This window comes from Trichechus manatus, unplaced genomic scaffold (genome assembly GCF_000243295.1).
Source record: "Trichechus manatus latirostris isolate Lorelei unplaced genomic scaffold, TriManLat1.0 scaffold00100, whole genome shotgun sequence".
In the NCBI taxonomy this organism is placed as follows: domain Eukaryota; kingdom Metazoa; phylum Chordata; class Mammalia; order Sirenia; family Trichechidae; genus Trichechus; species Trichechus manatus.
In genome coordinates this window covers 545282-559181 of record NW_004444036.1, presented here as the reverse complement: position 1 = coordinate 559181, position 13900 = coordinate 545282, and the positions used below count along the sequence as shown (strand labels likewise).

Genomic DNA, 13900 nt, shown 5'->3' with positions numbered 1-13900 from the left:
GTGCATGTAGAAATTTTTGAAATGGTGTATCTTTGGCTATGTGTATTTTCATCAAAAAAAAAAAGGTTGAGAAGTTAGAAGGTTGATATGTTGTGGGGTTGTTAACCAATGTCATAAAACAACACGTGTACTTCTGTTTCGTAAGAAACATTTGTTGTGTAAGCCTTCACATGAAGTACAATAATAAATAAACAAACAAATAAATAAATAGTGTTACTTATGTTACTATGGCCCCCAATCATCCCAGCCTCCTGTTATTCATACCCTTGTGTTATCTCCTCCCTTGAGTATGGCCTGGACCTAGCGATTTCCTTGTAATGAAGAACCCAAAAAGCAAACCCGTCGCCACTGAGTCAATTGCGACTGACAGCAACCCTCCAGGACAGAGTAGAACTGCCACATAGGGTTTCCAAGGAACGCCTGGTGGATTCAAACTGCCGACCTTTTGGTTAGCAGCCGTAGCTCTTAACCAGTACGCCACCAAAGTGAGGGGGTGTCACTCCCATAATTAAGTTACAAAAAACCGTGATTCCTTCTCTCTTGCTAGCTCAGATGAAGCCAGCTGCCACGTTGTTAGATGCCTATGGAGCGACCACGAGACAAGGAACCAAGGGAGGCCTCAGGCCAACAGCTCAGGAGGAACTGAGGCCTCAGTCCAACAACTCATGAGGAACTGAATCCTGCCAAGAACCTCATGCGTGAGCTTGCAGTGTGAGCCTTCCCAGTCGAGCCTTGAGATGACTGCAGCTTGTGAGAGACCCTGAAGCGGAGAACAAAGCTAAGTCACACCCAGATTCCTGACCCACAGAGACTGAGACAATATTGTTTCAAGCCACTGAATTTTGGGGTGATCTGCTATACAGCTATACATTAATTCATTTTTTTAATGAATAAAAAATTTTTTAAAAGTTTTTTGCTTTAATTTCTAATATAGTGAGCATTTTTAGCTACAATGCATATAAGCAAAAGCTCTCTGGGGTTCTCAAGAATTTTCAAGTGTGTAAAAGATAGCAAAACCAGTAAGTTTAAGAACTGCTGTCCTGGGAGCAGTGGGAACACGGATAGAGAGAGAATAGAAGGTCTACTCAGTCAGAACATGATCTACAAAGGGCCTATTCCCTGGTACCAATTACTAGGCAGATCCACCTCTAGGAAAAGTGCCCTGGGACCAGGTGGGAGAACAGGGAAAAGAATGCCACCTGCTCCTTGGCCAATTACACCCAACATGTAGGCCTCATTTACCCTTTTTGTTAAGTGACTGTGTACCAATCAGTATAGTCCAAATAAGTGGTGAGGGAGAACTAGAAGAAATCATTTTCCCTTGGCTTTCACTGTTCTTGGCTCACTCAGAAGCCAATGGCAACAGTACTCGATATATTTCCTCATTTAATCCTCAGAACGAGCTTACAGTTAATTAATAAACATTCTTTATGATAATGTAATTTTAAGTAATTTGTCCGAAGTCATGGACCTAGGACATGGAAAGCAGACACTAAATTCTTATCTAAAACATCCTAAACAGCATGTTCTTCCCAGGTTATGTTAAAAATAAATGTGTGTGTTCTGTATCCTACTTTGGTGAGTGGCATCTGGGGTCTTAAAAGCTTGCGAGTGGCCATCTAAGATGCATCAACTGGTCCCAACCACCTGGAGTAAAGAATGAAGAACGCAAGAGACAGAAAGGGCCACATAAACCAGAGACTTCATCAGCCTGAGAGCAGAAAGAACTAGATGGTGCCTGGCTACCACCAATGACCGCCCTGACAGGGAACACAACAGAGAGTCCCTGATGGAGCAGGAGAAGAGTGGGGTGTAGAACTCAAATTCTAGTAAGAAGACCAGACTTAATGGTCTGACTGAGACTGGAGGAACCCCGGAAAGCATGGTCCCTGGATTCTCTATCAGCCCAGAACTAAAACAATTTCCGAGGCCAACTCTTCAGACGGATTGGACTGGACTATGGGACGTAAAGTGATACTTGTGAGGAGTGTGCCTCTTAGCTCAAGTAGACACAAGAGACTAAACGGGCAGCTTCTGTCCGGAGGTGAGATGGGAAGGCAGAGAGGGTTAGGAGCTGGTTGAGTGGACATGGGGAATTGGGGCAAAACGAAGAGTGTGCTGTCACAGCATGGGGAGAGCAATTAGGGTCACATAACAATGTATGTATAAATGTTTGTATGGGAAAAATTAAAGAAAAAAAATGTGTGTGGAGCAACAGAGGAAGGACAGTGAGGAGCAGGAGGAGGATATGGATGCGTGGCTAACTGCCTCCATGAACAACTGCCTCCTTTGCCATGAGACTAGAAGAACTGATGATGCCCAGTTACCATTACTGAATATTTTGATCAAAGATTCTATAGAAGAATCCTAATCAAAAGGGAGAAAATGCAGAATAGAATTTCAAATTCTCGTGGACTCCAGACTTTCTGGAGCCATGGAGGCTGGATGAACTCCTGAAAACCTGCCCTGAGATAATCTTTAAACCTTAAACCAAAAATATCCTCTGTCTTCTTAAAACCAAACAACAGTTAAGCTCAACTAGTAAAAAAGGTCTGCCTTGAACATTGTGTTCTTTAAGATCTATCTATATGGGATCAAACTGACAACAGGAGCTCAAAAGATTAGATAGGAACCTTAGGGGGCAGTGAGTTTATGTTAATGGAGGAGGAACAACTCAGAAAAGAAGGTGAGAATGGTTGCACAACTCAAAGAATATAATCAATGTCACTGAATTCTAAGTGTAGAAACTGCTGAATGGTGTATCTTTAGATGTGTATATTCTCAACAACAATAAAATAAATTATAAATAAATAAATCTGTGGTGGTGGTTGCGCCAACTCTGAATATACTGAAACTCACCGAATTGTGTCCTTTAAATGGGTGATTTATATGGCATGTGAATTATATCTCAATAAAGCTGTTACAAACTAAATATAAATGCGTGAAGCCACAGCAATGATGGCTTTCTGGGAACATACACTGGAGGCAAGATAAATTCTAAGAGTTGTCCCAACTACTACTACTTGGCAGCAAAGGGATCCAAAGTGATTGTTGCAGCATGTAAGAGGATGAGGGAACACAGAGGCAGTAAGAGGTAAATGAGAAGAAAAGAGAGGCAAGCCAGTGCTAAACTAAGGGATGAGGGCAGCCGATTTTCCCCATTAGTGAAGGAGCCAAGAATGAGCAAAAGGGTCTGGAAAAGGTGTAGTTAGGATACAGTTTCCTCAGCCTCCTGATCTCCATAGTAGTACTTGGTTGTACTATTGTATTTTTACATGTAATACATTAGACTGTATATATCATTTGTCTTTTAATACAAGGATGACTGCATTGAATTTCACATTTAACTTCTGCGGCTGTTTCTTTTATAAAAATAGAGTGCTGGACTACATGGTTTGCTAGATCACTTCTAGCTCTAAAGATATAATTCAATGATTACCTGCAATCTGAAAGATACCTGTATTAAGCCTATAAATCTATCTTAGCAGCAAAAGGATCAGGAAATCCAAAGATTGTAATAGCCAAAGCCATTTCAATATGCTTGGGCCGGACCTATTTTGCAGAGGGGCAGGGGCTGGGTCACGCACTGAACATCCTGAAGCCACAGATTCCTACATGTAAAATGGTCCTCTACTTTTATGGTTACCTAAGTGGAACATCCCTGTCCCAATTTTATGAAGTCATCCTTCCCTGGCTCCAACTGGACCAATCATGATGCTCCTTTGAAACATCAAGCCTTCTCTTTTTACTTGTCCTACTTATCTAGACCACTTTAGCTCTTTGTTAATACCATGTTGTGTGGACTTTATTTAACAAAAGTTAAAATGGGTCTCTGTAAACTTGGCACCTGAAAATCACGCAGCTTATTTCACTCTACCTTTCAATTTATCCAAATTCACTTGAAGGTACCCTTGCAGGGAGTTATAGGGCAGCATACCTCTTTAATCACACATCTGAAGATCAAGCAAGGGCTTAAGTGAATGAAACAAAAGGTATTTAGTCTGTAAGGCTCAAAGTTCTCCTGGTCCCTGGGTGATTCCAGATCTCCAGTACCTTCTAACTGCCCAACTCCAGCCTTATTTTCGTTTAGCAAAACTATTATTACTCATTTTACCTATCAGCAAGCTTTGCTCACATTCAACAAGGACCATATTTTTGACCCTTACTATCCTCAAGAAATGTGTTAAGAGAGCATAAGATACGTAGAATGGCTTTGGAGCCAAAAGAGACCAACCTCTGAATATGCATATACCACTTACTATATCTCCTGTGTGGCCCATAGGCAGGCTGACCTCTTAGTTTCTTTCTCCGTAAAGTGGGGATGAACAGTATCTAACCTTTCAAAGTTGTAAGAAGATCAGATACAATGAATATAAATTGCTGGCACACAGAACTTTATATTTAAATAAGGACATTGTATAAAATACATACATTCTCATCTTTAATACGGCCCACATTTCCATCCAAAAGTTCTTTAAAGAAACTTGACTCTAAGCTACTGGTACATCTTACTTGCCAAACCACTCTACCTTGACCTTTCCGCAAGTAGGGAAAGAAGAAAAATGAAAAAGTGGTTGCTTAGCAAGTAAATATTACTCATGGCAAATAAAGGGTGGGAGATAGAGGATAGTGAGGGCCATTCTGGGGACATTTTGGAAATGTAACAGACTGCAAATCAATACCTTAAGCAATAAATACTAGTAAAATTATTTTCATAGCACAGGAAGACAACATTGGTCTCTTTTTATGTCTTTTCTTCGAGTAATAAAATTTAAGTAGTTGTAAGTGCCAACAGAATTTCAACTAGGAAGTAGATTGAATCATAAAAATATATTCTCAGTGTATGAATGGATCTTAAAGATCACCCGATCTATTTTATTCTCTCCTATAAATGCCCTACCAGGAAAATGTTAAACATAGCTAATTCTCTATGGTGATGAATACTAATTAAATTTGTATACTACTTTATGTGTTCTACATACTGTCACATCTGTTATATTAACTATAAGTTACTAATAATCATGTTAGAACCAAACAAAAAGGAAGTTTTTCGGGAGAAGGAAAAAAGGAGGCAATGGGATTTATCTGAGCTATTAGGTTAAACCTGCTAGGTAAGCAGAAACTGTGCATGCGATAGAGTACATTCACTGCACTATTACACAACTACAGGCAGTCCCCGACTTACGACACATTAGAGCATTAGTTACGAAGAATTGCACTCAGGACCATTTTTTTTAATCTTATCATTAATGTTATAGCATGTAATTTGCTGATGTTATTATTCTTAGATGTTCACCTGAAGACACTCAATTTTATGATTTACTGTTCAAAACACTACCAGGTTTATAAAGATAATGATAATAAAAGGCAATAATAATGAAAACTTAGGGGAAAAAAAAGAGGTATTCGACTTACATTGGAACCAATTAAGGATGGAGCTGTCGTCGGAAACGAACCCGTCATAAGTCAGGGACTACCTGTATATACCGACTCTAGGCAAACTTCACCTACTAGAAGCTATGCTATTTATGGAAGTTGTGTGGGTTTTGTTTTGTTCTATTTTGTCTTGACTGAACTTATCTGTATAGGGGATACCACCTACCTGGCAGAATTGAGATATTAGAATTCATGTACATTTTAAGTGCCTAGCACAGTACATGAAAACAGTGAGGACTCAAATTTCTTTCCTCTGAAGCATAACTCTCCAAAAAAGTGTAAAATCTCAACAGCTATCTGTTTAAAAGAAACCTACTACAGTGAATACTTCCATGAAGAATCCCACAAAAGCAAATCACACACACCTTGTTTTATGTCATCTGGATCTGACATATACTCTTCCAGACAAAACTGCTCTAGTCAAGACCAATATAAACGACACGCAAAATAACATGAAAAACATCTTCTGGGAACAACATAATGAGTAAATGTGGCATATTATGATATACAAATGTAGCATTATTAGAGGAAGGTGCTGTATCTTGTCTGCTCTCATTACTGCTTTTCCTTTGGTTCATGTGAATATGAAATTTACCAAAGTGTGGGGATAAAATCTGACAACAATTTGCAAATAGAAGATCACTTTGTTTCTTGATTCTTATTATCTAATCACTGTAACAGAAGAGTGGAAGCTCACGCCGTCCTCAGACAGAAAGAGAAGACAATGAAATGGTTTGTTTCTTCCTACCCACATACTCCTGCCAAACCCTGACCTGATTTCTCCTCATTATGTCTATCATGTAGAGGTTCTGGGAAGAAGGAAGAATACAAAGTAAGGTTAGAGAATAGATTTACAAAATAGCATCCTAAAAGCAAAAGAAAATAAATCTTTTATATATCCTCCCCTGCAAATCAAGTAAAATTCTCCATGCCCTGCACTGTGCCCAATGTGCTACATGAACTCTTAATCTTCATAACAATTTTAGGTGATAGGTATTAGCATCATCTCACTTTATAGATGATGAAACTGAGGCTTAGAAAGATTGAGAAACCTGCCCAAGGTTGCACAGCTGATCAGCCAAGAGTCCTAACTCCAAACCCACACTATTTACCCACTACTACACTACTTATCACTGTAGTGTAGATGAAAGTCTTACTGGGTGTCAGACTGGCTTCACCCCTTGGGCAAATCACTTGACCTTGCCTAGCAGTTTCTCATCTGCAAATGAGGGCAAGGACAGCAGCCTGGCCTTCTCCACAGTATCTGAGTGATGCTGAAAGAGTTAATGTATGTGCACAAATACTGTAAAAACTACAAGACACTTTGTTAATTTAGGCCCAGGTCCATATATTTTTATCTTTACAAATGGTTTATGTGCCTAAAAATAAATTTAATAATAGTTAGATAATTCTTAACATTCCCAACCAATATACAAAATCAACCTCATAAAATAAATTCTATATAGGGATTTAAGAAGTTATACGAGTGAGCTTGATGTTCAAAAAGATATCCTGAGTACATGACAATGTTGATCCTATCCTTTTAGACCAGTGCTGTCCAACAGAACTTTCTGCAATGATGGAAATGTTCTAGATCTGCACTGTCCAATACAGTAGTCTCTAGCCACATTGGCTATTGAGCCCTTGAAATGAGGCTAGTGAGATGGGGGAACAGAATTCATTTCATTGCAATTCATTTAAATAGCCACATGGGGCTAGTGGCTACCACATTAGCATAGTTTTAGACAATTCTTCAAGGGAACCCTGAAAATGTACCATAATATTAACTTTAGAAGAAAAAAGTCACCCCAGGAGACCGTTCAAATGGATGTAGTTAAGAAACAATGTCACAATTAACTAAAGCAGATCAAGAGTGACTAAGTAGATAGTTAAAACAACCGGGAATCAATAAAGCCCATCTCCAATTGTTCCTCACTTGAAGTTGAATAATATAGCCAAACCATGACCAAAAAAAAAAAAAATTCACTATTAACTCCTTCAATATGTTTTTAAATAACAACTCAATTTGTTAAACATTATTTCTGCTCCCTGAAAAAGAAGGCATAGGTTAGCTTAGAATTAAGGGATATTTTTTCAAGTCAGTGACCTGCAGGAAATAAAAAATTAGGGGCCATAAGGAAGTAACTTAAAAGTGATGTTCGCAGACACAAGATATTCACTCAATTTTTTAAAAATGAAAATTCAAAACTAATACTTAACCATGTATTTGGAGTTCCTCCGTGGTGCAATAGTTTAACATGTTGGCTGTTAACCAAAATGTTGGCTGTTCGAACCCACCCAGATGCTCCTCAGAAAAACAGCCCTGGCAACGTACTCCCAAAAAATCAGCTGTTGAAAACCCCATGGAGCACAGTTCTACTCTGGCATACATGCAGACGCCGTAAGTCGGAACTGACTCAACAGCAGCTGGTTTTACCATGTGCTTCCATTCCATGTTTATCAGCTAGTTAAATCAGAGGAAGGAATCAAAAGGAAAAAGATGCCCAGAAAAGCATGAGTAAAGAAGAAAAGAGTATGAGGTCAAGTATACCAAAACGAGACAGCAGAGACGCAAGTAAGTTCTGGTTATTCAATCCAGCTGTTACCAGAGCTCTGAGCCTCAAAGGGTCATTACCTCTTGTCTTGGTATTTTAAAATGCTAGTTGATTACACCTCTGTTCCTTATTCAACTACTTTTTGTCCTTATCCCAGCGGCATAAAAGAGAGCTTATGTCCTGAATTGCAGTGGCTTTTTATCAGAGTTCTCCCCTGAGGGAACTATGAAATCAAACACTGAGATCGACTCCCCACCCTCTGGGAAAAAGTGAAGTGTCCAAAGTGACAATGTTGAATCCCTAGAGTATATGTGGTCCGCAGCTTCTTTTTCAGTCCTGCAAGCACTGGATCTTTCAGAGTACAAAGAGAGAGAGGAAAAAAGAGAGAGAGAATTGAGAAGTAGTAACACCCTCATGCAGAAAGGCATGAAAATACTTGACCTTAGAGTCAGACAGTGGTTAAGAGCTTGGCTGCTAACCAAACGGTTGGTAGTTCGAATCCCCCAGCCGCTCCTTGGAAACACTATGGGGCAGCTCTACTCTGTCCTATAGGGTCGCTATGAACCGGAATCGACTGGACAGCAACGGGTTTGGTTTCTTTTTTTTTCTTGACACTTTGCTCAGATGCAAACCAGACCTTGTGTTCTCCCTTTTGAAGTTCATTAACCACATTAGAAAAATATTATTTTGTAATTTCATACAGGAGTGATTTTTAAGGGTATTCAAATGCATAATTAAGTAACATTAAATAGCCCTAAGTGATCAAGGAAAATATCCAACAAATTGAACGTTTCAATATGTTCAACTGCAAAAAAAAAAGAAACAGGTTTTCCATCTTCACAGGCCCTTTCCCCGGCAAGTTCTCCACTCCTGGGCCCCGTACCCTGTAGCCCATTTGTTGTGCAATCGTTTTCGAACTCCACCCACTGATCTCCAGAACAAGTGTAATTCTTCCACTCCGGAGGAGGTCTCTATTTCCTGTATCCAAGGAGAGGCTGAAAACTTGACTTGGGTCAAGTAAGGCAAGGGGAACGGTCCAGCCTGTCTCCCAGATTAACAGACCAAAGGCCAGGGTCGAGGAGGAGCTCAAGCTTACATACAAACTACATACACACACATATTGTCGCTGTGTGCCGTCTAGTGGATTCTGACGCATAGTGACCCTACATACAACATATACAAAATACGTAATATTTTATATAATACAATTCACACGAAATAAATTTAAATGGGGGGGGGGAAAGGCTGGACTGGGAAGACAGGTGATCAGGCGATGCTGCTCCCAACGCTGCAGGACCGAGGCGCTCCGGCATCACTTCCCATCCGCGGCCCCACGTGCAGCTGAGCCCGGGACCCGCTGGCCACCCGCGCAGTGGCGGGGAACGCAGGGGGCGGGGGAAGGGGGCGCCGCGCAGCGCCGGCTCCCGCGCGGTTATCTTACTGCGCAACAGCCTCGCCAGCGCGCCCTGCGCACCTGCCCGAGGACAGGGGGGCGCGCCCGGGACCCCAGGCAGCCCCTCGACGGCGGCGCCCAGCGCGGGGCGCGCACGGACAGCGGGGGCTGGGAGATAACACCTGGCGCCGGGGCCCTGACCGCACGTGGCTGTCACACCTGGCGCGGCCCCCCCCGCAGCACCCCTGCGCCCGCAGACCTGGCTGCGCCCCCTGCCTGCCCTCCCCCTCCCGCCGCGCGCCCCCAGGCCCTAGCCGTCCCACCCCACCCCCACCTGCTCCCACGGTCGTCAGCCCCAGGAGGGAAGAGGGCCGGATGTTCGTCCCGTGGCTAAAGGTAACAGGGGAGAGTGAAGAGGTGGCCCCCGAAAAAGGGAGCCCGTGGATCTCCCCCGCCCGGCAGCAACCAGGGTGTTCCCCGGACTGACCTTCTGCCGCGGGCTGCGTCGCCGTCCGCCCCGTCCGGCCTCAGTCGCCTCCTCAGCGCCGCCGCCTCTTCCCCGCGCTGCCTCCTCTACCCGAGTCGCCATGAGGTGACGGCAACAGCTAAACAAGCAGCCCGACAAGAGGCACGGAACCGCAGGGCCTCCCGCCCCGCCCCCGAACCCCTGCAGCCAATCGCCGTGCACCAGGCTCCTCCCGTGACCGGAGGAGGTTGGGCCCCGAGGGAAGGGAGCGGAATGGGGGTGGGGAGCATTGACGCTTGGGCTGGGCTTCCGCAGGGCTGGAGGGCAGACAGAGGCCGCGCGAGTCTGCGCGGACGGGGAAAAGGGACTCTGGAACGCACTACAAGTCCCAGTAGGCTGTGCGGCCACGGCTCGCAACCCGGGATAGGGATTGGAGTGTAGTGCAGTGTTCTGGTGAGTGGAGCGTACCCACTTCGCTGCGTGTGCAGCCTACCTGGACTTGTAGTTTCGTGGGGCGGTGTCCCGATACCAAAAGGTACTCAACGTCCCGTAGAGGAGCCCTGGTAGCGCAGTGGTTAAGCGCTCAGCTGCTCACAGAAGAGTCAGCGGTTGGAGCCCACCAGCAGCTCCGTGGGAGAAAGATGTGGCAGTCTGCTTCTGTAAAGATTACAGCCTTGGAAACCCTGTGGGGTTTTCTGTAGGGTCACCGTGAGTCGGAATCCACTCGACGACAATGGATTTGGTTTTACTTTATCATCCTGTGGGAAAAGTTTAGAAGTAGTCCACTGTTTGGAAAGGAGCTGGCTCAGTGACAGGTTGTTGGGTTTTGGTTTTTGTTGTGTCATCAGATGGGGGCCTCACCTGCTGTTCTTCGGCATAGAGCCCAAATGATTTGGGGATAAGGGGAAGTACTTCGCGATTTTCAAGGGGGAGGTGTAATGGCTTTCACATTTGGAGGTTCCAGACTCAGACACCTGCCCGAGTCCTGTCCCTCCACCAGAGCATTCCCTGTACGTGTCCGGAGCTCCTGCCTTGTGGGGCCGCGTCCCGTTCACCCTGGCCAGCTCCCTGGCGGCTAGCACAGTTCTCTGCTCTTAGTTGGCGCCTAAAAAATGTTGAATGGATCCTGCTTTCTCCGCCAGGCGTTTCGTTACTTAGATTTTTCAATAAACTCGGTTTGCTGAATCGATTTCTTTTTCCCTTGATGTGATGGGGTGAGGGTGTTCCTCAGGAATATTCCCTATTTTCATTTAATGTAACCAGATCTCCAATGACCGAATTTCTGAAAGTTACAGACTCCCATGAAATCCTGACGTAGTATCTTAAATAATTCAATGTGAAAACTTGTGCAAAATCTCATGCTATTTCTTTTAAACGAGAGTTTAATACAAAACAGTGATGGCAGTCTGCAAAAATATGAAAGCATAAGCAAGAGTAAATTTTAATATTACCGAGATTCCATCCATTAATTTTCATTTTTTCTGTAAATTTGGGAAAAGTGCCATTATTTTGTTTGTCTGGCAGAACACCTCAGTCCAGCTTTGAAATTTCAAACCTAGAGCATAGTTTGCAGCATACATGGCAGTAGATGATGAACCCATACTCAGACTATGTAAAGACCAGAATGACACCTTCTTAAGGGCGAAAGTCCCAGCAAGGTATAGAATAAATCTGTCAGTAATGCTTCTCCTAACCCATCTAGGGAAATAAGTGTCGAAATCCACCGTAGTTAGTTAAATTATGGTGCAGTAGAATATTATGCAGCTACTAAAAATGATAAGCATTTTAAAATTGACCTAGAAAAACTTAGTGAGCTTTAAAAAAGAACGAAATTTCCATTTATGTAGAATTGCCTGTGAGTTTGTTTACAAAGAGACGTGCAGAAGGATATTCATCAAAATGTTAATGTTTTTCCCGGGATAGTGGGAATTCGGGGGTATTTTTACTTTAAGATGTTCTGTATTGTTTGAGTATGAATATGTATCAAACAAAAAAAATCATCTTCATTAAGAAAACAAAAGAATTATGCAAGTACCTCAAGTCTTAAGGGAAATGAAAAATATTTCGTGGTATTTATTCATAAACTTTCTCATTCTGCAAGAGATTTGGAGTGGCTTGTAAACATATACAGCATGCCATGATTTTAATACATATGTATATGCAGAAATAAGAATAAAAAGTGAAATAGGGTAGAAAATATAAGATGCAGTCATGGGTGACTTGAATCCATAAAGCACATGACTTAAGGTTTTGTACACAGCTGGAGGTGAGCCAACTTTTTTTTATTTTGAGCTTCTTGATAGCTGAGAAAGAGAGGAAAACACAATTTACAGAATGACTCACAGCATCACTAAATAAAAACAAACTGGTCGCTCAAGAGAAACGTAAGTATTACTGGTCCTGGGAGAAATAAGAATTTTAGAGGTCTGTTTCTTATAACATTTTTTAATGTAGGGTATGGTGAGTTTTAAGGAGCCCTGGTGGTGCAGTGGTTAAGTGCTCTGCTGCTAACCAAAAGGTCAGCAATTCAAACCTACCACGGGAGAAAGATGTGGCAGTCTGCTTCCATAAAGATTTGCAGCATTGATGCAGTGCAATGAATTACTTAATATGGCCCTTCCAGCCATAGTCTTTGTAACTCCCACCAAATGACTGGGTGGGACTATGCAAATGATGTGCTTATGTGTTGCGGCCCACTAAGGGAATTGATAACTTGCTAATAATGTAAATAAGGTGCACGGCACCATTGTGAGGGTGGGACCATGCAAATAAGGTGTATGGAACCCTAACGAGGGGATTGGTCAGTTTTGCTATCCTGCTAGGCTTAAAATGAGCCATCCCAGAGGCAGAAAGGGGGGACCTCACTACCACCACGAAAGAAGAGCTAGGAGTGGAGCGCAGCCTTTGAACCTGGGATCTCTATGCTGAGAAGCTCCTAGACCCAGGAGACAGAGAGAGAGAGGTATAACATCAGCAATGGCAAGAGATGGTGAGAAACAGCAGTAGCAGAAGCAGCAGAACCAGAGACCAGTGGGAGACAGCATGGTAGGCTTCCTGGCCCATGGAATAAAGTGGTTACAGTGGGTGTGCTGATCCACAGAGTGAGAGAGCTGAGAGCCTTCAGGCCAAGGCTTACTAGCAGAGTGGGGTGCCTCCAGGCACTTACCAGCAGAGCTTTGTAACACTTGCCCAAGCAGGGCAGAGCCTGGACCTGCCCAAGAGGCCCAAGGGGCCGAGGGCCAGAGAGAGGCCTGCCTGTGACACATCCTAAAAGAGGCTGTCCTGATCGAAGAACTGTATCCTGAGCATTCTCGAACCTGAACTGTAACCTGTTACTTCTCTAAGAACACGCTCGGCATTTCTCAAGCTGAAAGAACTAAAGAAAAAATTCAAGCCTCGAGTTATAATATTGAAGGATTCTACAAGGAAAATATTAAACGATGCAGGAAGCATCAAAAGAAGATGGAAGGAATACACAGAGTCACTGTACCAAAAAGAATTGGATGACGTTCAACCATTTCAGGAGGCAGCATATGATCAAGAACCGATGGTACTGAAGGAAGAGGTCCAAGCTTCACTGAAGGCACTGGCAAAAAACAAGGCTCCAGGAATTGGTGGAATACCAATTGAGATGTTTTAGCAAATGGATGCAGCACTGGGAGTGCTCACTCATCTATGCCAAGAAATTTGGAAGACAACTAACTGGCCCACCGACTGGAAGAGATCCATATTTGTACCCATTCCAAAGAAAGGAGATCCAACATAATGCGGAAACTATCAAACAATTATCATTAATATCACACACAATTAAAATTTTGCTGAAGATCATTCAACAGTGGTTACAGCAGTACATCGACAGGGAACTGCCAGAAATTTATGCCAGATTCAGAAGAGGATGTGGAACAAGGGATATCATTGCTGATGTCTGCTGGATGGTGGCTGCAAGCAGACAATACCAGAAAGATGGTTACCTGTGTTTTATTGACTATGCAAAGGCATTCGACTGTGTGGATCATAACAAATTATGGATAACATTGCAAAGAATGGGAA

At 43.0% G+C, this 13900-nt stretch overlaps 1 protein-coding gene across 1 annotated transcript in view; it reads right to left on the bottom strand.

Annotated features, from left to right (window-relative positions):
• Positions 1-10014, bottom strand: part of TXLNG (taxilin gamma) — a 62860-nt gene extending 52846 nt beyond the window's left edge. Inside the window, exon 1 of the mRNA XM_004382863.2 lies at positions 9872-10014. Coding sequence (XP_004382920.1) covers positions 9872-9973 — 102 coding nt within the window. The 5' untranslated portion in view covers positions 9974-10014. The remainder of the gene's footprint in view (positions 1-9871) is intronic.
• Between the last annotated feature and the right edge of the window lie 3886 nt (positions 10015-13900).